Below are 27,325 nucleotides of genomic sequence, written 5' to 3' on the forward strand. Positions count from 1 at the left end.
AAAACTTTCCTGGAAATTTAACAATATGCAGACCCTTACCCGGGATTTTTTTTTTTTAGAGGAGGGATGGTTGTTTTTTTAACAGTTTTCTGGGGTCGTAAGAGCCTTTACGGTTTTGACAGGCTCAGGGCTCTTACAACTACGTTTTCCGACAAAATGCACGCTATTTTAGCTTAACAGGAAAAGCACATCATTTCAAAAAATTACTGTACTTACCTTACATTCAGAGACTTCTCAATGTCGACTATTGGAGAATGTATTTTGCGCGAAATACGAAAACTTTTCTTCAACATGTTTAATGGCGCCGGATGTTTGACTTTTCTTTAACCGAAAAACGGCAGAGGTGGATCTTACTCCTAGCGCTACCTATTGTAACTTACCATCAAAGAAAATAAACTACACCAGATAGAAATTTACAAGTGGAGAGTTGTTTTTCTGCAGAAAAGGTTGTATCGAGAAATAAACTAAAAAGTTTTGGAGTATCAATAAAAATCAGCTGATAGCCTATTTCAGAATTGAAAAATGGATAAAGCAGGAAATGGGTATCTTATAGAAGAATCTATCCATGCGGGTGTTAATTTTAAATGTTCATAAAGATATTGAAAGAAACAGAAGAAAGTAATTTAAGAATTACACAGGAATATAAAAGTCATAATAAAGTTCTCTAGTCTATTGGAATTGATAGCCTATAAGATCATGGTTGAATAAAACATTTTGTGGTTAAACTGCAATTATTCAACTTGGGATTAGTGATACAAGTTCAAAATAATCAATTTAAGTGCTGTTAAAACGCTGCTTGGCAACAATTCAAGTTGTAGAAAATAGTAATACCTGAAGATTTTGATGGTTGAAAAAACAAAAATAACAAATTAATGTGAAGGTGAAAAAGTGTTTATTGAATTTTGGTAAATGCAAAACAGTGAAGGGACTGTATGGTTGATATTCAGACCACCTTTTAGGCTCTTTTATCTCCTTGAGATCTTGTGCCATTTGAAATATTGCTTACTTGTATGTATGTGTTGTATATAGTGCCCTTATTTGCTTGTATTTTTGCCTCTCTTTTTACTTTATTGAGGTCTGTTTAATCGTATTTGTGCATTCACTTTTTTTTTTTTTTTTTTTTTTTTTTTTTTTTTTTTTTTTTTTTTTTTTTTTTTTTTTTTTTTTTTCTTGCAAAGTAAGCTTGTCACGTGAAAGACGTAATGGTTCCTGGTAGTCCTGGGAAGGGTGGAGGTTGTGGGGGAGTTAGAGGTGGACCCACTGTACCAAATTTGTTGGCTAATGGTCATGATATGACAAAAATTACTGACACTAATGACAAGGGTATGCTAGTCCCTCTATCAAAGACTTCTGCTGGATATCTAGGGCGTAGATTGGCTGTAGCTCTAGGAAATGATTATGGGAAAATACTCCCACGAATAGGTCCTAGAGGCTCTCTTGAAGTTGTTCCAAAAAATCTAGACATAGCTAATAAGATCTTAGGCATAAGGGATCTCACATTGAATAATATAGTGATCAAATTTGAAATGAAGCCAGCAAATATGCTATACTCAAGCAGAAAAGGAGTACTATATGTTCCCAGGGACTTAGCTACTCCTGAAGAACTCTGTAAGGAGATTCAGCAAGTAGAACAGGTTACAAAGGCAACTGTACTAAACCCTCATCCCACATCTAGAGATGGTAAACCATACACTAGCTACACTATACATGTTGACTTCTCTCAAGAAATGGATTTTCCTACAGTAATTCCTATATGGAGTGCCCTCACTGTGGTGAAACAGTTCATACCAAAACCGTTGAGATGTTTCAAGTGCCAGAAATTTGGCCATAACTCTCTAAACTGTTGGGGTAAAGATACTTGTGGTATTTGTGGAGATAATCACCCCATGACAGCTTGCCCTGAGTTAAACAAAAACAGAAATGAACAAAAAGTAAGATGTGCAAACTGTAATGGACAGCACACTGCCCTCAGTAAAGAGTGCCAGGATTACAAGTTTAGAGCTGCAATTCTGAAAACGTCAGTCACAAAAGGTATATCATTCAAAGATGCAGTTCAAGCTTTCACTGACACCAAAGGGAAGACTCTGCACACACCACCACCAGCTTTAAACTTTGAAAACTTTCCAGTCCTTGTTCACCCTTCAATCCCACCAGAAGCAAAAATACAGGAACCAATTAACAAGGAAGTTGTCTTACTGAGAGAAAAAATAGACCAACTAACCTCAGTAGTGTCATCATTGTGCTCACTGATTGCTTCCAGTGTAAAGTTAAGCAAAAGCTCGAAGTCAGAGGTACAGAAGATCCTGTCTTCACTGAAGAAATCTGAATCCTTTGTTTCTGGAAATGAAACAGACTCAGAGGATGGTATGGATGAAGATAACTTTGTTCCAAAGAAAATTTTGTCCTCTCCAGAGAAAAAGACATTAAATAAGCGTGTTCATAAACAAAAAATCAAAGAATGACTACAAGGGTAATCCAACTAAACATTAGGGGAATGGGAAAATCAAAGGTAGTAGAATTGAAAAACCTTCTAGTGAGGAGTAAGCCAGATATTGTACTAATTCAGGAAACTTTATTGAATGAACAGAAAACTTCCCCAAATTTTAAGGGCTATAGCATGGCTAGATGGGATAGGAAGACAGGACCAGGGGGAGGACTTATGACTTTAGTTAAGGATAATATCCCGTTTAAAATAGTGAATGATTTTACCCCAGGAAAAAATGAAATTGGGATTATATCTGTCAAAGAGGATGGAACGGATAACTGGATATCCGTTATCAACTATTATAACAGGACTGCAACTGACTTTGATTTTAAGCAGTTCAAAGATGCTTTTCAGAAATGTAAAGAGAGGAAAATAATTGCTGGTGACTTCAACCTTCATAACCCAATGTGGGACTCAACATCTTCTCCAAATCATAATTCTAATTTACTGGCAGATTTTATTACTGATCCTCAAAATATGGTTTGTCTTATCACTCCAATAGATCTAGGTACTAGGCTAAACCCCTTAAATGGGAAGACTTCTACTATAGATTTAACAATTGCTTCTTTAGACCTTTCAGTTGACTTTGAGGTTGTTATACCGTCACCCTTTGACTCTGATCATTTCCCAGTAATGTCAGTGCTTAATTTTTCTGCTTATAGACTTCAGTTAATGAAGTCGGTGAGTTGGAAGTTCCGCAGGGAGTCCTGGCCTGAATGGCAGAGAGAGGTAGACTCGGATCTGACGGATGTTGAACTACCTTCCTCTGTTGAGGAGCTTAATGAGAAGTTAACTCAAGTTATGGTGAATGCTAGTGAAAGGGTATTTGGGTATGTAAAACTTAAAAGAAAATCTAGAAACTCCACACCAGGGTGGAATGCTGCATGCCAAAAAGCTTATAAGGAACAAAACACGGCAAGAAACAAGTTTAGAAGAAATCCTACAGTTACAAACAAAATTGAAATGAATGCAAAAAAAGCCATCTTTAGGAAAATTGTTCCCCAAGAAATCAAGAATGGATGGAAGACTCTAATTGAGACAAAGTTTACGAAGACTACATCAATCAAAGAGTTGTGGAGGAACTGGAAAGTCTACACTGGACAAAGGTCTTCCCCAATATCTGGCATCATGATACACAACGGAACCACTGCCGCCACAACACCCGAGAAAATAAAACTTCTGAAAGAGTATCTAATTGCAAACATTCCTCCACAACTTTCTACTCAAAACCGACCCACTATGCAACCTACACAGGTCTTCCCTAAGAATGATATTGAACTTGTAGAACAGGATATTGATACGATTATTAAAAAATTAAAACCAGGGGCTATGGGCCCAGACAGGATTCACAATGAGATGCTGTCCAACATGTCCCCCCTGCTTAAGGCTTCTGTCTTAACTTTGTTTAATAGGTCCATCAAGGAAGGTTATGTCCCATCGCTTTGGAAAAAAGCTGCAATAATACCAATCCTGAAACCCCAAAAGGACCCTACATCCCCAAAATCATATCGCCCAATTGCCTTGACTTCATGCCTCTGCAAGCTAATGGAGAGACTGATAAAAAAGAAAGTTCTACCAGAAATTGAGAAAGTAGTTCAGCCAGAACAACTAGGCTTCCTGCCCCAACGCAGTACAATAGACTGTCTTGTGAGGCTTGAAAATCAAATAAAACAGGGATTCCGCCTAGGAAAAGAAACTCTAGCTGTTTTCCTTGATATGACTTCAGCATTTGACAGAGTGAATATCCCTACTCTAATGGCAAAACTAAAGAAGCTAAATATTAGCCCTCAAATCGTGGAATGGATTGGTAATTTCTTGACTGAGAGGAAAATAGAAATAACTTTAGAAAATCATTCGTCTGGCTTTTTTAGTGCTCCAAATAATGTGGGTCTCCCCCAAGGAGGGGTACTAAGTCCTTTATTGTTTTTAGTGTATTGTCACGATATAAACTTAGATACGATACTGGGTTGTAAACTATACTTATATGCTGATGACATTGCAGTAGCTGCCTCCTCTCGAGATAGGGGATGCCTTAAGGCTTCAGTCCAAAAAGCCCTGTATTACTTAGAAAATTGGACAATGGAAAACTACATGTCATTTTCAACAGAGAAGTCAGTAAGTGTTCTTTTCTCAAGGAAAAATCGAACAAATGTTCAACCCCCCATTGTGTCTTTAGCAGGAGTGGACATCCAACATGCAGAGAAATTTTGCTATCTAGGAGTCTTACTGGATTCAAAGTTGCTATGGACTAACCACATCGACTATCTTGTTGGTAACCTGAGAAGTAGGGCAAACTTTCTCAATGCAATCTGCCTCTCTAAAAGAGGAGCCCCATATTCTTGTGTTTCAAAACTAATTGGAGCAACAATCACCAGCAAACTGGACTATGGTAGCATGTTCTATAGGGAAGCAACTAAGCATAACCTCCAGAAACTTGATTCAGCTTTTAATCAAGTTCTCCGACGAGCTCTAGGCTGCTTAAAAACCACCCCCACCCCAGCCCTCTACTGTGAGCTTGGCGTCACATCACTTCAGAGGAGAAGAAATAATCTTCAAGCCCGTTACTTTCTAAAAAAAATGGGATCAACAAATCATATTGTTTATAAAGAATGCATTGCTACATGGAATCAAGATCTCCAGTTTAGACCAAGGTTTTCCCCTACAGTCTATAAATATTCTTGTCTGATGAGTAATGCTGACCTTCCAGGCCTAGTTCCAACCCCAAATATAGATGACCTTTCCTCACGCTTCAACGGAATAGGTAATGTAATTAATTTAGCTCTAGATAGTAGAATTAATGATTCAGGAACAATAATTTTAAAATTAGAGTGGTATAGGCTGACTCTGCAATGGACTGACTTTACTCACATATATACTGACGGATCTAAGTCGGAAATGGGTGTAGGCTGCGCTTTTGTAGTCCCGTCAACTGGTACTTCTTGCGGATTTAAGCTACCTGACAAGCTTACTGTTTTTTCTGCAGAAATGATTGCTATTTATCAAGCACTTCTTTATATTAAGTCAAACGGTATAGTTGGTAGCTTTTTGATTTGTTCTGATTCTCTATCTGTGTTAAATTATTTAGCTATGAAACGAAATGATGCCAAAGAAACTGCTGCACAAATTGAAAAAATAGTTGATGACCTTCTAATACATGGTTATGATCTACAACTTACATGGGTCCCAGCACATGCAGGTATTCCTGGGAACGAGTCAGCTGACAAAATGGCAAAATGGGCTTGCAGAAGTGGTGAATTGTTGGATGTAAACTTGTCCCTGAGTGAATATATTCAGGGTTACGAGGACAAATCCGCAATTGATGAGAAAGCTGATTTCACAAGAAAGTCCACTAATACAATCTTGGATCTATATGATTTTAAGCCTCCTCCATTGGACCTAATTCACAGTGAGAGGAAAATTGCCACAACAATATTTCGAATCAGATCTGGCCATGCTAAAGTGAATTCTGTTCTCTTTAAATGGAATTTGGTTGACTCCCCAAATTGCATTGTATGTAATGTATATGAAGATGTCCGCCATGTTATAATGTCGTGTAAAAAGTATTATATCCAGCGTGAAATATTAAAAAGAAAAGTTCTAAAACTCTTTGGTGCCTTTACTTTCCGTGCGGTGGTGGGTCATTCATCCGCCCCTCCGTGGGCTCGTAGGGTGTCTGTTTCTGCACTGGGTTGTTTTATTAGAACTTCAAGTTTATTTGATGTGCTTTAACAGTCTTGGGTCATGTTGTATCAAGTCAAATGTTTATTAATGTATTCAATATATTGTATAAGTTTAATGTGTTTCCCACGAAATTTAATGTAAATTGTAATTTACGGTTGTAAATACTATAGAATTAATTAGGGTGGTCTGACGTAGGTGGCTATACTAGTGGAAAAAATGGTTTGCCACCAATAAAGAATCTGCAAATAACGATTCTAAGTGATTCACTAATCTGAAAGTAGTCATCGTTTCTTAAAAATTCTCCATACACATTGTCTGGACAAGATTGATACGTACGTGACGGAGCTGATTCATGCTCCAAAAACGTTGGAATCAACAACAACAACAACAACACAAGGTTGTATCCAAGTAGGCTTCCGAGTAAGGCAAAGTTTTTCATCAACTAGTTGGTTACTAAAATTTTTTCTGGGGAAAAGTTACTTGCCAACTGGATGGTTAATGGAAGTGTTTCTGGGGCAATGTTTGTTTCTAGCTAGTTGGAAAGAAAATGTTGTCTGGAAGAAATTACTTGCCAACTAGTTGGAAAGTAAGTGTGGCCTGGGAGAAATTACTTGCCAACTAGTTGGAAAGTGAATATTTTTCTGGGGTAAATTTTTTTTGTCAACTAGTTGACAAATTTGATTATTGTTGGGATTATAGGCCTATAGCAAAGCTGATTATTAAGGGTAGAACTTTAAACTAAGCCTGTAAAAATTTTAAATGATGGTCTTTTCTCTATCTTGAAAATTAGTTGAGCTTGCTAAATTATTATTTTAGGGATGGATCTAGGGTTCAACAGTGGCATCAATTGAGAGGGAATTCCCCCAGAATTTGAAAAATACTTTAGGTCTTTTTTCATTAGAATTTATCTATTTTGGGACATCCATCTAAGAAACAAAAACACCCCCCTAGATTTTAGAACTGCACTTAGTAATGGGTAAAATATATTGTGGTCACTAAAAACTTTTACAATCTTGCATATTTTACCATTATTAATTTATAAAAAAATGTGATCCAGACATTTAACATTGAATTCACCAAAAAAAACCTTTAGACCCACTAAAGGTTAGATAATAATGAAAAAGTTTCAATTACAACTTTTAAAGGAGTAAGCCTCATAGCTTCTAGAAATTTAACCATACCTTCAGAATCAGAGATCCTGAAGCAGGTCAAAATCTTGAAAATGAGCTTCTAGTATAGGTAATTTGTAAAGAAAAGAGTATCAAAACTGAGACAAAAACCTTCTTACATACAGAAAAGAAACAGACTGATGAATAAAGCAACATATAGCATTTATTACATATAGCATATTACCCCCCTAGATTTTAGAACTGCACTTAGTAATGGGTAAAATATATTGTGGTCACTAAAAACTTTTACAATCTTGCATATTTTACCATTATTAATTTATAAAAAAATGTGATCCAGACATTTAACATTGAATTCACCAAAAAAAAAAACTTTAGACCCACTAAAGGTTAGATAATAATGAAAAAGTTTCAATTACAACTTTTAAAGGAGTAAGCCTCATAGCTTCTAGAAATTTAACCATACCTTCAGAATCAGAGATCCTGAAGCAGGTCAAAATCTTGAAAATGAGCTTCTAGTAAAGGTAATTTGTAAAAAAAGAGTATCAAAACTGAGACAAAAACCTTCTTACATACAGAAAAGAAACAGACTGATGAATAAAGCAACATATAGCATTTATGCTAATAAAATGCAAGACAGAAAAGATCAAAATTTCAATTATGCATCTGTTTCTTTTAACAGATGGGAGGAATAAACCTCCAAGCTTTGAAAAATTCAATCTCACTTTTGGGACCAGTTAAGTTACTTGCCAACTAGATGGTTAACAGAATTGTTTCTGGGGTAGCAACTTTTTTCAACTAGTTGGAAAAGGAAATATTTTTTTGGGTCAAAGTTTTTCATCAGCTAGGTGGTTAATAAAAAAATTTCTGGGGAAAAGGTACTTGCCAACTAGATGGTTAATAAAAGTGTTTCTGTGGCAATGTTTGTCTCTAGCTAGTTGGAAAGACAGTGTTTCTGGGGAAAAATTACTTGTCAACTAGTTAGAAAAGGAATAGTTTTCTGGGGCAAATTTTCTTGTGAACTAGTTGACAAATTTGAGTATTGCTATTGAGATTGCCAAATTATCCAACTGGATGGCAAAAATATTTGTATTTATAGGGAGATTGGATAGTACCTTTTTATATAGGCTTACATGCTATTTTTTTCCATTAGTCAAATGGTGTACATCCTGTTTTTCGGTGAACAAAAAGCCGCTTTTACTGAACAAAAGGTTTATATTTTAATAAGATGAAAACCTGTAAGATATTTTGTTCTTTTTTCCTAAGAATTAGGATTCAGCTTACTATTTATATTTTCAGCAAAATTTTGCAAAAAAAAAATTAAAACTATATTTTCTGTAAAAGTTTGGATGGACAGGAAATTGTATTTAGGTGTATTGAATATCGGCATAATTCTCTGCCTTTTATAGAGCTGAGCCATGACTACTTTACCCTGGTTAAACCCTTCAATACGAAGCTCGTGTGTGTATGCAAATATCAATCAAGGTTCCATTGTAGCTAAACCCTCATGTAACTCGGCCTCTGTGCAACTCAATCTTCGTGTAATTGAACCCCATTTAGATCAATCCCATTTAACTTAAGTCTACGAAACTCAACCCTCATTAAGATTTCTATTTAGGGAAGTCATTATTTAGAGTAACATTGTATAGAATAAAAATGACTTTTGAGTTAGACAAGACTATGGACTAATGTAAGTAAAACCCACAACAGCATTCGATCCTGACAAAATAACCATTTTCTAACAAGAAACGAGGGAAGGAGTTAATAATTTTTTTACCTCCCATGTCTGAAAATTGTTAAAACTTGTTTTCCTTAGTGTTGCTCCTTCTCTGTAATGTGCCGTGAAGATTTGGGCTAAGACACATACCTTGCACTTCAATTTAAAAGTGGCATTTACCTCATTGTGTTGCAGAGCAACACTACTGCTTTCGTAGTTTTTTTTTTTTTTTTTTCACCGTGATCAGCGACCTGTAGCTCCAAAGTGGTAAGAGTTAAAAATTTGAGATTTTTCAGAGGGAAGGAAAACGTGAAACAGAGTAAAAAAGTTCCAGAGAAGTTCCTAAAATTTCTAACAGTTTTCCATAAAAAAAAACCGTTTTTTTTCTTAGAAACTCTGCATTCGATGTTTGGTGTCAAGTTAAGACGACCCTAGCTTCGGAAATAAACTTGTTAGAAATACAGTTATGCTGAACTCATGTAGAACTTTCATTTGTCTCTTCAAGAACCGGAGCACAAAATTCCGTAGCTCTTACAGATTTCCCGGAAATAATTCCGGAAAAGTCCATCTCGTTCCAATTTTTTTTGGAATTTTCTCAAATTTTCGATTTTGATGTTTCTTATATTTTTATCGAGTAGTGCTATGAAAAGTATGCAAGAAGAAGTGAAGTGTTCTATATACCAAGTTGCTTCGTTCTCTAAGAAATAATTTCCAAAGTTTTGATGTTCTAGATGTAACTTCTGTTCTGGACCAGCTAGAATTTTTTTTTCCAACGCGGTTCGACAGGTCTCGATCTCCTAACAACTGGAGCTTACAATAGTTTCTCCGAAATAAAATTTCTTCTTTGGGTTTTTCTATTTGGAAGTTTTGTCATGCCCTTGGGGCAATTTAAGTTTTTTGGTGAATTTGGTTTGTTTTATATTTTCCTAGCTTAGACCATCAAAAGTTAAGCAGAAAACTATAAGAAGTTATTTCCGTATCTCTTTCAGATTTCCCGGAAATAATTCCCGAAATGTGCGTCTCGAAAAATAATACTTCGAATTGGCGTCAAGTTAAGACGGTCCTAGTTTCGGAAGTAAACGTTTTAGAGATAAAATAATTATGAACTGATATCGAACTTTTATTGATGTTTTCGAGAACTGAAGCATGAAATTCCGTATATCCATCCTATAAATATTCAGAATTGTCAACTGTGTTATTGTGTTATTCTTGTTTATTTCTGGACCAGCTAGACATTTTACCAAACTCAGTTTAGTAGGAGCTCGAAATAAAACCATATCAAAGATGCTTCAAGATAACAATCGAAGCCGCATTAGAAAAATGTCCTCTGAAGAACATAATGGAGACTGTTGCTCCGCAACTGTGCCCTAAGGAACAGGGCACAGTTGCTGCAACACTTCCCGTTGCACAGGCAACGGAGGTCTAGTTCTCTTTGATGGATGAGGGTTGAAGATTATTTTATATGACTTGCTTGAGACTTTGTAACAAGACTTCAAATTTGAAAGCATACGACAAAATTAAAAGACGATTAAAAATTGAAATTAGCGTCATAAAAATTGGAGATAAATCTAAGAAAAGAATATAATTACCGTGAATACTTACCAGTCACACCCGTTTTATTCTGTAACAGAATAGAATAGACGCTAGTGGACGATTTGATCTTGGAGAATCAATATTGTTAACTATAAGTCGTGCAATAATACCATAAGCATAAAATGTACATTTTTGGAAAAAAATATACATTTATTAATAAACATAGTTTTTTTTATATTTTGGAGGCATCTCGAGATTAAAACCATTTTTTTTTTAAATTCTTTGCATGGATATTTCAAACAGTAAAAATTTTATGTAAATTAATATGTAAATACGAAATACAAGATATTATATTCAAACGAAAAATAATTTTAGCATTTGTTTTCTTTTATACAAAGAAGTCAAAGTCGTCAAAATTATGAATGGCTGTAAAGCCAACACAAAAGTAAGCAACACATTTTTGTGGGGTTTGGTATATCCCGAGAGACAAAAGTCTAAAAGGTTTTCTTTGCTGAATCTGTAACACTGGGTGTCATTACCTTATTAATCTTATGTGGAATGACCCAAAAAACGCTTTTACCAGTTTTTAAAATTATAAAACCACTATTTTCACTTGCCCTTTGGCAAATCTTTACTCCAGCACTAATTGAAAAGCTCATAGTTTGCAATAAAACCAAAAAAAAAAAAAAACAAAAAACTACCAGGCCATGGTTTCAGCGAAAGATCCATTCCTAATAGTTGCGTTCTATTTGAGAGAGTTCTGAGGTTAGCCTGATGGGTAAAAGAAGTTAGAAACTGCAAACAAAGCGAGAAGCAAATTATGAGCTTCTACTCAGTGCTAGTTCAAACTTGTTCTTAGGCCTTGGGCTGAGTCAAACAGGGCTTGATGTAAATGTGGGTTTAGTTACATTAGGGTTTAGTTGCATGGGGCTTCAGTTAAATAGGGTTGAGTTGAACGGGGCTTCAATTTTACGGGGGCTTCGGCTAAACGGAGGCTCAGTTGCGCAACGGTTCAGCTGTTTGGGCGTTCAGCGTAACAAGAGATCAGTTCAATAGGGTTAAGTTGCAGGGGGATTCAGTAGCTAAAGAGTTAATTGTGCATAGACACATTGATATGTCGTTGTTTATTTTTGGTAAGCCTCTTATTGTTTTGTATTTTAACTGCTTTTTTGTTTAAACCAATGCATTTAAGATTAAATTTTAAAAGTTTTGCTTTGCTGTTAAAAAACGAAAAAAAGGGAGTCAAGAATCAACGTAATCAGATATGGTTTTTTGATTGAGACTCAGTTAGTTTTATAATTATAACTGAGGTGTGCCTTCATGGCCCAAAATTTTACAAATCAAACAAAAAATAGAAGATTTCGCACCAAAAATCAACAGAACTACATTTTTCATACAAAATTTATTGTCCATGATCAGAATTTTGAAGGATCTACGCCCCCCTAGCCAAAAATTAATATCAAACTGAGCCTACTCCTCCTATCAAATATTCCCTTGAAGTTTCAACTGGGTCACTTAAGCCGTTAATTTCCTTTCCCAAGATGTTACGCATATGGTATTTCGATGATCTGACACATATAATGTCTTTTAGTTTAGGTCTACCCTTTCTCCCAAGCCGAAATTTAGCGTCTACTTGGCCCTCCTACAAAATTCCATAAAAGGCTTAATTTATTACTTAAACGAATCTTGAGACACTGGGACGGCATGAACCTTACATTCCATAGAGTAAAAATAAGTGCTCTTACATAATTAACCATTATTTATCAAAATAATTTTCTAAATAAATAAAACTAAATTAAGAAGAAAAGAGAAAGTGGCGCGTGAAATTTCAAACGGAATACGAAAAATGTTCTCGAAAGACCTTTGCATTGCGAAGAAGTTGGGGAATTGGTCCAGAAAAGTTGAAAAAAAGATTAAGATAACACTATGGTACCAAAAGCGGAAGCGTAAATTGGTTCTATTTTGAAGGTTTTTCAACTGGTTTCATAAATTTGTTCTATTTTGGAGGTTTTTCAACCGGGTTTGGTGAGCGGGAGGGTAATACCACATCCAGCAATCCAAAAGTTTAGTATAACAATGTTAATCGAAGTTAAACTATAAAAAATGTTCATCATGTATTTTACTTATCTTTGCTGAAAATGAATTACTCGTTGAATTTTTTTTTGATTTGGCATCAACTTCATTTCTACTGAAGTATTGAAGAAAATAGAACAGTCTGAAGTAGGTTTATTAAAAGAAATTGTGACTTTCAGCCGTTCAAATGAGTATTTTGGAATCTAGAAATGCTATCTTATTTTGCAAGGTAATCAAAAAGATAACATTAACTCATGAATATTATTTAAATAATGAGCTATGACTCCTATCAATACAATTTGTATTGCAATGAATTGGTGTGACGGTAAAAAACGAAAGCACTTTGAATGTACTAATAGGTAGAAATAGCTATATTAAAACAAAATTAGTTAATTTTACATGAACCGAAGACAAATGCACAGAGAACTCAGTCCAAAAGAAACATGTTCACAGTCTCTCTCTTTCTAATGGAGAAGAGGGAGGGGGGGTTGCAATCCTTTATACCAGCACCCACGAAGAGGATATAGTTAGATTCTCACTTTTGGGATTTCTATTGTAGTAAAGAATAAGTAATGAAAGTGACACGTAATAGTTTTCGCTCTATTCTTCCCCAGAGAGTTCCACTGGAACATTTTCTGGGGGGTTACTAGTGGCTCAATAGCGCTTACTATATTATCTTTATCATTTACTATTCGTAAGTATTTACATATACTGGGATTATTTAAATAGGATATATTGGATGGTCGAAATTTTAAAAAGTAAGTGTAAAGTGGATATTAAGAATTTGGGGTGGTAAGCACGAGCAGTCATGCAGCACAGAGAGAGATTCTTCGAGGTTGGACGATTGACGCTACAAGAAAATAATGTTGAAAGTTATTTTATATGGTGTGATTGAAGCGTGTTCTTTGTTCTTTTTTGTAGAATTGATCCATGTAGATTTAAGATATTCAAAATATATTGCTCATATGTATGAGATTTTGTATAATTATATGAGTTTTACGGCATTATGTGCCTTTTTGTTTTCTTTTTGCAATTATTATGCCGGCACTGTCCATGGAGAAAAAGTTTCACCCAAGAGCTTAATAATGTCATCTGTGATTTGCCAAAATTTAATGAGATACACACAAAGGTAGCTATAAATGGCATTTTTCTGTGATTAGAACTAAAATGATTCCTGTAACCCTTTAAGGCATGACCGAAACTACAGCAGCCTTACTTCCTCAATAGCTAATAGCCATCCGTAAATTTTTTCATCATTATTGAGCAATCTTGATGGTTAACTAATCTGTAAAAACTTCTATAAATTAAAATTAAAATCTCAAAAAACTTTCATCAACACTGAGCCATATTGATGGCTCACCAGCCATCTGTAAAAACTTGAAGGAAATTCAGGAAGCCGATTGTCACTTTTTGCTGGAATATAGCATATACTCGAGCTGAAAGTTAAGTTGAGCCTAAGGACTTCCTGGGAGCCGCAAAATTTTCCAGTAGGTCTATTAGTATTACTAATAACACTTTTGACAATACACTACGTAAATAATGTCAACAAGTAAAGCTTTTGACAATTAGTCGACAACTTACTGGGGGATTTAATTTCACATTTCTGCATTGGTAACATAAAAGATTATTGTCCTTCAGATCTTTTCACATATTAACTTTACCTCTCTTGGATTTGAGAGGGATAGGGGGGGGAGGGATGGCATCGTGAGTACCAATGGGAAACTACCTAACCCCTTGTCGATGTCTATGCGTGGGATGTACAAAATTAACATCCAGAATGAACATACGACCATACCAGCAATATTCCTGTTTTAAATAACTGCATCACTTTACCACACAGCAGCCATGGACAAATTTAAAATGAAGGTCTGATTTAATCTAACTTATTGTAAAATTGGAACAAAAATCAGAGTAAAGCACAATAAGAAAGAAAAATAGCGAGATTTATCCCTGTGTTATTTTCCGAATTCTTCTTATAAATAAAAGGTTGAAATCATCTGGCTTTCCAGCAGTACCGAAAACCTATAAAAGACAATTATGAATAAGTTTCTATTCAGATATATGCACCATATATCTGTGAAGCACCCAAGCACTGATTCAACACACTTAAAAGATAAAAAATCACCAATACAGGTAAAATATCAAGGCATCATTAAACATTTTAGCAATCAAGAGTATAAATTTAAAGAAATTTTTTTTTTTTTTTGCATTTTAAAGCTAGCAAACACAATGTAATCGGCTCGGCCGAAAAGTTCACAAGAATAATCCCAACAAGATATGACAGGAGATGCAAACCTACTGTATTTTCCTTCATTTGAAAAATTGAAACAAAATTATAAAGTTCATTTTAATGGTTCTATTTTTAAGTTCCTTTGTACTCAAATCCGCAAAATTCTGAATCAACAAGTTCTTAAGCAGAAAAGCTTAAAAAAAAAAAAATTCCTAAAATTAGCATTAAAACTATGTCAACTAAGAAATGAATATAAACTAATCCAGAAATATCTTTAAAAAAGTTCTCATATACAAAGCAAGCTTAAAACGAACAGAAATTATCACAAATAAGAAGACAGCTACTGCTCTTTAAACCCCCAATACGACAGATTATCATTTTTCACTTTACCAAAAAACGATAAATATTTTATTCGTCAAACATAAAATATTCAAATGCTGATAAAGTATACAAGATATAAAGAAACAGCTCTTTGAATAAATACCTTTGTGACTTTAATTTAACTTTTTGAAAGGAATTTTTTTTCACAGTTTTTTTTTTTTTTTTTGATTCCATTAGATCTAAAACTATAAAAAGAACTTCGATAACAATACATACTTTGAAAGAATTGACTTCTTATAATAATTTCAAATTAGGAAATGTATTAAATACATAAGATATGAAGATATATCATAAGGTCTGAGCCTGAGAAAATTAATATAATTAAAAAAAGAGAGGAAAGCACCACCAAAAGGGAAGTAGTCTCGATGAAAATAACATCATCGTTTCATGCAAATCCCAGAGTCCTATAACAGATATTTCAAGCCTCTATATACCGAACTGAAAAAATTTACATTTTCCCCAGAAGGATGTTTACTGATGCGTGTTAATTTTTCTCCCAAAAAGGTTAGCGTTTTGAACGAGCGCTCGTAGAATATCGTGAGTGGTTATTTTAACAGAAATTGTAAGTTCTAGTAACCCTTTTAAACAAAACTTCACTTATCATTTTTGATACGAACTAAACGAAAAGGCATTCAATAAAATTTATTGAAGACAAGCATGAGAAATGTGTATATGAAGAAGGTAGAAAGCGACGATTTTGCGTAGTGCATTAATTACCCCCCCTCCCTTCCGCCTTGCAATGCCATTAAAAAGATACAATAAAAGACAGACAGTTGACTTTGTCAAAAATTTAGAACTTTTCGTTAAATACTGAATTTCTCGATATAAAAAGTATCATCTACACCTAATGGCTTTTCATGACTTGCACTTAGTGATAGCCTAGTTTGTGTGACACTCGTTAAATAACAAAATAAAAGGAAGGTAGAGAAAGACGTTCTGAGATTACATTGGCTATGCATGACGCACGGCCAAAAAAAAAAACAAAAAAAAAAACGAAGAACAAAAAACAAAAAAGTGTGGAGACTTCCACCCGTAAGAATATGTGTATGAATATAGGAATATTATAGGGTAAGAAATCAGTGAAAACAAGCTAAAAACATATGGCACCAAAAAGTTTAAAAAGATGTTGTATTCATTTGAAGGTTTAGTTGCCTTGGAGAATCGATAAATTGTCAATGGTTAAATTTTCACGGACAAAAAGCGTTGTCAAGTTTCGCTAATTAGGTATGCTGATTTATTTTAACGGTTCAACTTGGCAGCACTGACGAAAATGTAATACCGACCTAAAATTATCATTGTTTTTGACAAACTAGAAGACTGGCCTTAAAGCAATCAGGGTTCTTAGGTTTAGTCCAGGGGACAAAAATGTTTAATTTAATGTCCAACACTAAGTCGCCTTCAGTACAAAAGAAAAAATCAACCTTTTGAAGTACCCTTGGTAGAAGGAATAAAATGACTCAAGAACAACAAGCCCCGCGAGTTGAATCTCTTTGTATTAAGTTATCATAAGCGTTATTTATAAATATCATTATCATGATATTTTAGCGTTATTTATTATCATAAGCCTTTATGTTTGTATTTTTCTATTTCAATTACTTTCCTAAAAGACTGTGGTAAACCATTTACTATGGAAAATAAACATGACTAATCAAAAAAAAACAAAAAACAGAAGAACTATATGATACGTGCACTCAAAAATATCGTCATTTTTTACTTTTAGACTTTATAGCGATTCGTCTATCGAAAGTTCGTGCTTATCTAGCCTTTCTCTCAACTGTCGATGGGTTCTATCTGCCAATGTAAAATTTAGTTTGACTAAAATAGATATTGGTTTTAAGGTAAGGAAGGTAGGGTAAATCTTTACTAATACAACTAGTTATAAAATTTCCAACTTTTATTTTTTAAATCACAAGGAAATAAAAAAACAACAACAACAAAAGAAGCCAATTTGACGGTTTAGAATACAAGACAGTAGAATGCATAGTACGGTATCAGTATGTTACGATTTTTAACGTCTCAAGTCATATACGAAACTTAATTCTCACGTACGAACAAGAGTCTAATTTTAGGACTGGAAAAATATATTACGTGCTAAATAATTACATTTGCTAAAATCAAATTAAACAGTTTGTTAAAAAGATATAAACCCGAGAACACCAATACAGGAAAGCGACAAAAATACGAAAATGAAATACAAGTTTCATCATGACTAAAAGACATTGGTTTTAGTCATAATCTAGATTATAAGCAAAGCAAAAACAAAAAGTTAAAACATTACTTGATTAATTTCATCGACAGGCAAACTTTCAACAACTTCCAGTTTTCTCGACGAAGTGTCTCTGGCTACTTCGGTGGTTTTTAAACGCTTAGCAGCGGTTGATATAATATTCAAAACAACTCCTAAAGCGACAGATCGGGTAGTCTGTGGCCGTGTACCTGCAGGTAATATGAAGAAAATATTTGTATTAGGGTAGGAAAATTTCTCGCATTGGCTTTTAAGCGCAAGAATGACGCCAAACTCTACTGTTATTAAACAGTGTTAATAAATAACAAGATGGCTTGAAGTTCGACACCTTCAAACGAAAAGGAATATTTTGCATGAATTATAATTGTCTTGGCCAGTTACTAGCTGTTTGAACTGGCTCTTTGGCCAGTAAAGCATAGTTCTTTAGGACAGTCACAAAATAGCTGCGATGTACTATTCCTGATTATATAAAAAAAATACGGCCGTCAATAGCACTTTACGGTATTCTAGTTTAAAATATCAATATATCATAGCATGATATTCAATTTTGTTGTCCTAGTTAGGCAGGCCATTTTAATAAGCATGTGGCTTGGTTTTTATTCTGTTTTCAAAAGCAAGTTAACTCAAGAAAAGTTAGGACTTGTCGGATACTTGCAAAGCTTGGACAGTATTTAATAACTGAGTGGTGCCCATTGGATTAACTGTTTAAGACCCGACAAGAAGAAAAGAGTACGTATAAATTGAACAGCATTGTCCAAGGTATTTGTTAAGGTTGAACATCAGGATAATGGGCCGACAGCTTCAAAAGAACGAATTAATCAAAAGGTGAAATTGCCTTCAAAGTGTGTACAAAATTTTTGAACCTTAGGAGAAGAATGTTAGAAGTCGACAGCCCAATTTTCCTAAGAATATTATTATGAGTCTAATTGAAAACGGTAACAAATTATCTAGAAGAGTTCATGAGATACAGCAATTCAAATATTTTACGGAAAATTGCAATTGAGAAATAGAATAAAAACTCAAAAATAAAAGTTCTTCTTTTCAGAGAACGCAATACTGTGTGATATCTATTCATGAAAAGAATATTGTTTTTTTTTTTTTTCAGAAACACTGGAGTTTTCAACGGAACGAAAGGTTCAATGAAACAAATTTTAATTCAGAAATTTGCGTCCGTCAAAAAAGACAAACGACAAAATTTATTGAAACTTCGTCGAGATAGAGTAATTTAATGAATTTCTTTATTTACCTCGGAGAAACGAGCCCAGAGCTATTTTTCTTGGAAATAAAACTGTGTGATATAAAAACTGTGTGATATCTGCAAACGTGCTTGGTTCAAATTATTTCATTTGGATCTCAATTTTTCAATTTGATCGTGAGAAAATCAAGACAAAACTTTTTGTAAAACATGCATCGAAAAGCAGATGAATTTCTCGACAACGAGAAAAAAGTAAGATATTATTCTGACTTGAATACAGTTTCCCTTCCCCAATAAAAAATCAAAATAGCATCTCAGATGCTGCCTCAAGAATATTTCGTGTGTATAGTGGCCACTTCAAAATAGATGCAATGCATTTTGTTGGCTATACAGTGTAATTAATAATAATAATAATAATAAAAAACAAATAAAAAGCCATGTTAAAACTTAGAACAAACAGGAATGCTTTTACAACGACTCCAATTGGTTCCTGACCATCATAAGAGAGTACACCGTTTTATGTACCATAAATTTGAAATTTCCTGGAAATTTTTGGAGCGGTAAGGGCAAAGGGACTTATGACACTGATTCCTTCAGGAGTCCATTTTTTTATATCAATGAAGTAATACGCCATTTAGTTTGTCTCTTACTTAGAATGCACTAAGAAAAAAAAACAATTCAGCTTAAACCAATAACGAACTCCTTTCATAAACTGACAATACCAATTCTTGCTCATGAAACAATGAAACTTCGGAAAAGCAAAAATTCAGAAAGCCAAAATATGCTAAAATGTAAATCCTTTGCCAACAAAAAAGCTATTTAATAAATGTTCATACATATAATCTTTTATCCTCTTATTGATAGAAATAACATTGGTAGAAAACTACTATTCAACGGGCTGGAGTAAGAAGGGCCAAAGGAAGCTCTCGACGTGCCTTCCAATGAACCAATGATCAAGGCTTATGGCAGTTCACAATTTAGGTAGAATTTACGGGTAAACTGTACGGTCTTTAACCTGTATATTAGTTTAATGGAGAGGAATGAAAGTGGAACTATTTAAGTGGATTAATCCTCGACATGATTAGTTTTTCTTTCCCTTTAGACAGCTATAAGAAGCTATCGAAAAATTACTAATGCTGTAAATTATTTCCATCATGGTTATACTTTCTGATAGTCCTTCTTTCACACATTATTTAATTAAGTTTTAACATGATATTCGATAACTACAGAATAATCTTGATAATAACTTATTCGTAGCTCCTGGGAGTCAAGAAGTGATAACTTGGGCTATCTATATAGTTCTACCTTATAACGGCCGATAAACCCTTATCCACAGCCCTTCCTAGGGTTTGAGGCGTCAGGGGAAAAATTAACTAAAAAAAAGTTGAATATACGTAAAAAACTGGATGAAAGTGGGTAATTCCCTAGCCACAGCGCCTCTCAAGCCACGGCATCCAGGGTTAAGGCCTTGGTCACCCCCCCTCACCCCAAAAATGGCTCTGTTCCTATACATCCATTCTTAAAGCAAGATTTATTATGCAAGGTAAATGGTACCACTTCAGTAGTCTTAGCAACAAAGCCATATCAAGGGAGGGGCAGGTACCGGGTTTGACCCCCCCCCCATAATTTTCCTCATCATAGTATTTTATTTTATCAGAAAAAAATTGTTGATAAATCTGTAGGACTTTTACAAAGTTTCAGATAAATTATAGAAATAAAAAAGATTATCTATCAGTATCAATAGAGATGAAGGGGAATTTAAAATAAATTCAATTTATAATAGTTTAATTAAAGACCAGTCAAAAACTTCAACGAGTATTGATTTGCATAATTGTCCTGAAACAAGTAATAACCTTGCGAACGAAAGTCAAAGTATGGTCAATGCTGTAAGAAGTCAACGGAGGGCAGCTAAAATAGCGAATAAAAAAATCCATTCAATTTATAATTCATAATTTTGCTTCATTAACCTGTAAGATTTTGATTGGATTTGGGGTTTGGTGACCTCTTTTCGTATTGTTGCAAGTATATATAATTTTCATTTTTAATAGATTCCCATTTATACAGCGATTGTGGCAGAGGTAAGTGTCAATATATACAATTACTTTAGTTTTTCTAAAGTTACAGTCAGTGCGGGAGTGTTTGTTTTATAATGTGAGTTTTGTTTCTTATTTATTTTATTGTTTATATTTTTTGTGGTGTTTTAGTTATCGTGGCATTTTATTTATAATGTCTTAATAAAAGTCTTAAATTGTTGGTGTGTAATTTTCTTCTTCTTTTTTTCCGCTGAGAAAGACTTCCGGACGTGGGGCCGAAATATTCAGAGTATTTTTATTTTTGTTAGCTAAAGTGTAGTTTATATTTTATTTTGTTCACTGCTTTATAAAAATTAAACCCGCTTTTTCTTCAATTATTTTTTCGTTACGACAATTTCAGAACTCAATGACAGTCTAAGAGCTTCGATCGGGTATCATGGGGGATATGTAAACATGTCAGATTCAGTTAAGATTGTAATCCACAGTGTAAGGATATTAACATCTGGGGGACAAAAAGACTAAAAAACGCAGCAAAGATTTGTTTGTATAGACTACTTTTATGTTTTAAATGTGGGATAAAATGGGGGGGGGGGTCAAACCCGGTACCTGCCCCTCCCTTGATGCGGCTTTGTTGCTAAGACTACTGAAGTGGTACCATTTACCTTGCATAATAAATCTTGCTTTAAAAATGGATGTATAAGAACAGAGCCATTTTTGGGAGAGGGGGGGGGACCAAGGCTTTAACCCCGGGTGCCGTGGCTTGAGAAGCACTGTGGCTAGGGAATTACCCACTTTTATCCAGTTTTTAACGTCAACTTTTAATGCCAACCCCTTGCGCACTGGAAGAAGAAGCCTGGAGGACAAAAAAAAAAGACATGGTTATCAACAGTTAGAGCCGACCTCGAGCCAATGGGAGGTTTCAAGAAGCACGGGCACCGATGGAATAGACAATGGATCCAGTTGATCGAGCCAATCGCACTTGAAAGAGAGCAATGGAGAGAGGCATGTCGACAAATTCTGGATGCCACGATGGGCCTGGACAAGGCTCGAGCGTGACCCAAGTAAGTAAGTAAGTTGTATAATCTCGCGTGATTGGGTAGGTGTTATGAACATTTACCTTTTATTTGAATTAAAATTTTTCTCTGGTCTTATGAACTTGCATGGCCATGCCGATATGGAGTTTGGCCTTTTTAGGTTCAAATAAACACACCCGACTTTCCAAAGACTGCAAACATAAATTTGTATCCTATCTATACAAACAACAAGGTAGTTGAGAAATATTACTTCCATCTCGTTTTTAATGTTCTGTAATATTAATCTATTATTATAATACATCTATTATAATAGATGAAGCGTTACAGATATTATAAATAGTATCTAATATTATATACATCTAATATTTATATTTAATATCACCTTGTTTGTCTTTTTTAGATGCTCGCACTGTCTCTGCTGGACACTATTATTTCACAAGCTCCCATTGGTCGAGTTGCTTCGTACGCCGCCAAACGTGGTTACATTCGGCACCTTTTAGACATTTTGTCGGGATTATATGAATCATTGATATCTCTGGTCTGTCAAAAGTTGTCGGTAATGGCCATGAAATATTTTCATTTGTATTCTTCTATCATGGTAATATGCTTATTTTTATTCATCTAAAAATTTGAAAATTTATATAAAAAAAATAAATCATAAGAAAAAATAAACTTAAAAGAACAGAAAAAATTGAAACTTTCAAACATGGTTGAGATTTGATAAGTGGAAGCTTGTTAATCTTTAGAATTATTATACCAAAGAACTTTCTTCAAGCTAATGTTTCTTAAAAAGATCATTTTTGGCTTTAGTTCTGTTTACAGCGTAGTATCGTTTTCCTGCAATAAGAATAACAGCTTTTATTTAATACGAAATTGTTTAAAAAAAAATTGTTTGCCACTTGATCTATTTGAAAACTATGCCTCCCAAAATGTTTTCAATTTACTCTCTTTTATTGCTTCAAGATTTTGTATCAGCTTCTCTTTTCAATTTGATCATTGTGTTTCGAGAACAACACTTTGGTTTTGTCGTGTTTTTTTTTTTCTAGAACCCTGATTTCAGCTCATTCCTACAAAATCGTAAGGGTCTAACCTTTGTGGTTTTTACGGTAAGTGTGTACCTTACCGTCTGTAAGTTGGTGTACCTATTATTTGATTCCAGTGTATTTGATGGTAAGACCAATTTGGTTCCGGTGGTTAGACATGTAGTAGACTTGTTTATTTTAAGATCCTTACAGATTAAAAACTGCAGCCTTTAATCAAACCGAGTAAACAAAACCAAAGTGTTTCTCTCGCAACACTTGTTCGGCGAAGCTGAACAAATGTTAGCGCAACACCTCAGGTTGCACTTGCAACGTAGATCTAGTTTAGTTTATATTCAACAAAGATAAGTGATTCCCTTTCCAAAAGGCACAAAGATAAGTAATTCCCTTTCCAAAGGCGATTTGGGAGCAAGAGTTTTTCTTCTTTTCTTCAGAGTCTTATATATATAAAACCAAATTTGAATATTTATTTATTCTTTTGGCTAAATGACTTTTTCATAGTTTTGATAGGACGATTTTGAGTAAAAGGGAACGGGGGAGTAGGCCTAGTTGTCTTCAAGTTTTTGATTACTTAAAAAGGCAACGATAACTTTTTATTTTACGAACATTTTTATTAGTAAAAATATACGTAACTTTCTAACGGAAATTGAAAGTTATAGTGCCATTTTTAAGTGACTGAAATTGGAGGGCACCTAAGCCCCCTCTAACACTCATTCTTCCCCACAGTCACTGGATCAAAATTTTGAAATAACCATTTTATTCAGCACAGTCAACAAACCTAAAAACTATGTCTTAGGGGACGACCTAATCCACATCAGTCCCCAGGGGGGGGGCTGCAAATTACAGACTTTTTCATGTGCGGAGAGCCAAAATCAAAACACACATTAATTCAAAAACGTTCAGAAATTAAATAAAAAACAAGTTTTTTGAACTGAAAGTAAGGAGTGACATTAAAACTTAAAAAAAACGGAAATTACTCCGCATATGAAAGGGGCCTCTCCCGCCTCAGCACCCCACTCTTTACGCTAAAGTTTTTTACAATTATAAAAAGTAGAGTTGAGAACAAGAGTCAAACTTTAACACAAAGAGCGAGGCGTTGACGAGGGAACAGCTCCTTTCATATACGGATTAATTTCTGTTCATTTCAAGTTTTAATAGCAACAGCAATTATTTTGGCCTCCAATATTTTTTTGGTACCTGTGTCTGAGCTAAAGTTAGTTCTTAATATCAGTGAACAAAAATTCACGAATTTAATTTTTGATCTATTCGTCAGGAGGAGGGAGGGTGAAATGCAATTGCAACGGTAGCAACTATCATTATTGGTAAGACAATTGAATGACGCATCGAATAACATAATTATCCTTTACAGGCCATTCGGCCACCTAGTAGTGTCTAGGGTTAATTTAAAGCTTTAAAGGTGAATTTTGGAAGGGTAAATATCTCCTGGTAAGCTATGATATTTTTAGACTTCATGATATTGTTTCAGAGTAGATCAGCTAAGACATATTTAGAGATATTTTGATGTTTTTATTCTTAGGTCCTGACTAATTTGAAAAGGAAATGAAAGTGCGGTGCCTCATTTATGATAGGCCACATGATTTGTACTCAAATTTGACTTTATGTATATGCGTAATTACCAATTTAGTACCCCCTCCCTTAATTTACCATTATCTGTAGCTCAAATTTTTCAAGAGTAATTTACAACATTTGCCAAAAAAAAAAAAAAAAAATCGTACCTGTTAGTGGGGCAGACCCCAGGTCAGCAGTGACAATCACCGTTTGAAAGGTGGCCGAGTATGGTGGCCGGTGGTAACGAATATCGAAAACTAGGTCAAGTTCAAATTTCAAACTAGATTTCAATTTATAATCCTCCTAGGTGTTATTTCATTGAACTCTGAATCAATGCTGCTTTAATGTTGCTCCTTACTATCAGATGAAAAAGCTTATTTTTCTATTTTATTCACACTGGTTATTATCTGTATTTTAGCTAATTGCTTACCCTTCTCTAGCCCTGTGTCCCTCCTACTGCAGGAAACCTTTTAAAGGATTCTATTTAGCCTGTTTCTTAGATTCATTAGCCTGCGCTTAACATGGTCATAGTCATTACCCTTCCAGAAAACCTGAAGAATGAATAATTGAAGCTGTCCATAGCAGAGACAGTATGGTAATCTGGTGGTCTTAAAAAAAGAAAAAAAAGTTGCTGAAATAGTAAACACACACCCAATTTAATGAAATAGCCTTAATAACTTCCTTTTCAGTCATGATATTTTACAGTTCATAGTCTACTTCCTGCGCAGGAAAATCTTAGCATTTTGTTTCCAAACCCTCTATGCTCTGGAACGAATACAAGATGTCAATGGATAAGTAATTGAGATGTAAAAATAAAAATGATGATTTTGATTCTGCTTTGACCCGTTGACTTTTTGGGGGTGTCTATCTCCTTCGAATTCATACAAATATTCTCAAGCTTAGTGACCTTGGCATATATAGAATCATCCTGCCTAATTAGACTGCCATATTACTACATTTTACTGCGCAATAATACTGCCTAATCAAAGCGTGATACGGACAAAAATTATCATTTGCATTTGTTTAGACCAGGGCACTTTGTTTCGAAGAAGTTGTAGAAACTTCAAAAAGGGTTCATTCCATTAGAAATTAAAAGGACTAGTGGTCTTTTTTTATAGTCGAAAGTGATTGGAGGGTATCAAATCCCCTCTCTCCCCACCCACCATTTTCCCGAATGCGTTCAATCAAGATTTTGAGATATTCATTAAGTTCAACCCACTTGAAATATTCAAAAATCATAAAAATATTCTCAGGCTTGTAGCGCTTGATGAACAACATTAAAAATAGTCGATTTTAGATATATAGAATCATAAGTAGTGCAACAAAGTTGCCTAAGTAAAGAGTGACGTGGGCACAATTTATCATTTTTATTTCTTTAGACCAGGGTACCTTTTATCGAAGGAGTTGTCTTAGAAAATTCAAAAAAGGCTTATTTGATTGAAAATTGAGCATTGGAGTATAAAAAAGGACTAGTGCCCAGTTTTATAGTCGGAAGCGATTGGAGGGCATCAAACCTAACCCCTCATCCATCATATCTCCAAATACTTTCAATCCAAATTTTGAGATTGCCATTTGGTTCTACACAGTTGAAATATCTGGAAATTATATCTTTTAGGATGACTACCCCCCCCCCCCCCCGCCACAGCCGTAAGGGCAAGGGTTGTATTTATATCTTGGGATATTAAAGGTTTAAACAAAAAGGGTGATCGTTTAAACTTAGGAGGCAGCTCATTGGATTGCTAATCAGAAGTTTCAGTGTCATCTTTGAGATTTAGAGTAATCGGATGGTGGATAAACCCCCTCCCCCAGACACGCTGCATTTTGCCAAAGGGTGTCAGGTAGAAATTTTAGAATGCCCAGTTTTTGTCGTAAAAACTTCGAAAAAATCTCATTCAATTGAAAATTGAAACGAGTAGTGCCCTTTTTAATCCTCAAAATTGACTGGAGGGCAATCAGCCTCCTCCCACACCCACAATTTCCCCTGAAACATTGAATCAAAATTTTGCGATAGCAATTGTGCTCAATGTAATTGAAAGTTCTGGAAATGATGTTTTTAAGATTGACAACCCACAAAGCCCCCAAGCCAAGGGTTATAAGCTATGCCCTCGAGACACGTAAAGTATATATTGAAAGGATGATCTTAAAAACCTAGGAATAGACTTATATGATTGGAAATAATATATTCTAGTGCCCTTTTAAGAATCCAGAGTGATCAGAGAGTGGACCCCACCCCCCCCCCCTTTCTGACACCTTGCATTTTGCTGAAATGTGTATCATAGAAATTCAGAGATGGCCTTTAGTTGTCGTAAAAACTTCAAAATGATCATTTGTTTAGGAATTGAAATGATTATTACTTTTTTTTGGTTGTCAAAAGTGATTGGAGTGTATGTAAATAACGCCCGTCTCAAGCCCACCATTTCCTCAAACTCATTCAATAGAAATTTTAAGATAGCCAATCAGTTCAACGTAATTGATGGGTCCAGGAATTATGTCTTTAGGAATGACAAAACCTCTAAAGCCCTCAAGTGTAAGCTATGCCCTGGGGGCACATAAAGTATATATTTAAAGGATTGCCGTATTAACTTCGGACGGGGCTCGATTGGAAATTAAAAGTTCTAGTTTCCTTTTTGAAATTCAGAGTGATTAGAAGGGGATGCCCCCAGTACTTCATATTTTCTCGAAAGGTATCTGCTAGACAATTGAGATGGCCATTTTTGTCTTGAAAACTTCAAAAAGAGCTTTTTAGAATGAAAATTGAAAGGGCTAGAGACTTTTTAATTGTCGAAAGTGATTGGAGTGCAACTAAGGCCCATTCCAAACCCACCATTTCCTCAAACCCATCAAACTCAAATTGGTATTTAGCCATTTTGTTTAAGATAATTGAAAGTCAAGAAATTATGTCTTAGAGGAAGACAACCCCCAGGCCCCTCAGGGCAAAAGTTGTAAGATATGCGCTTGGGGCATATGAGGTTTAGATATAAA

At 34.7% G+C, this 27,325-nt stretch overlaps 1 protein-coding gene across 6 annotated transcripts in view; it reads left to right on the forward strand.

Annotated features, from left to right (window-relative positions):
- Window positions 1-404: 404 nt before the first annotated feature.
- The window catches only part of LOC136035395 (uncharacterized), a 39,654-nt gene continuing 12,733 nt past the window's right edge, over window positions 405-27,325 (forward strand). Inside the window, exons 1-3 of one of the 6 annotated variants that reach the window (XR_010619410.1) lie at window positions 405-446; window positions 10,000-21,765; window positions 22,135-22,332. Coding sequence is in view for 4 of the 6 variants with exons in the window: in XM_065717176.1 (XP_065573248.1) it covers window positions 21,693-21,761; window positions 22,135-22,332 (267 nt within the window). In the remaining 2 variants the exon portion in view is untranslated. Of the gene's footprint in view, window positions 447-9,999; window positions 21,766-22,134; window positions 22,333-27,325 lie in introns of those variants that run through there. The other 5 variants (XR_010619411.1, XM_065717176.1, XM_065717175.1 and 2 more) reach the window with 5 other exon arrangements.

The sequence above is a fragment of the Artemia franciscana genome, chromosome 14 (genome assembly GCF_032884065.1).
Source record: "Artemia franciscana chromosome 14, ASM3288406v1, whole genome shotgun sequence".
NCBI lineage: Eukaryota > Metazoa > Arthropoda > Branchiopoda > Anostraca > Artemiidae > Artemia > Artemia franciscana.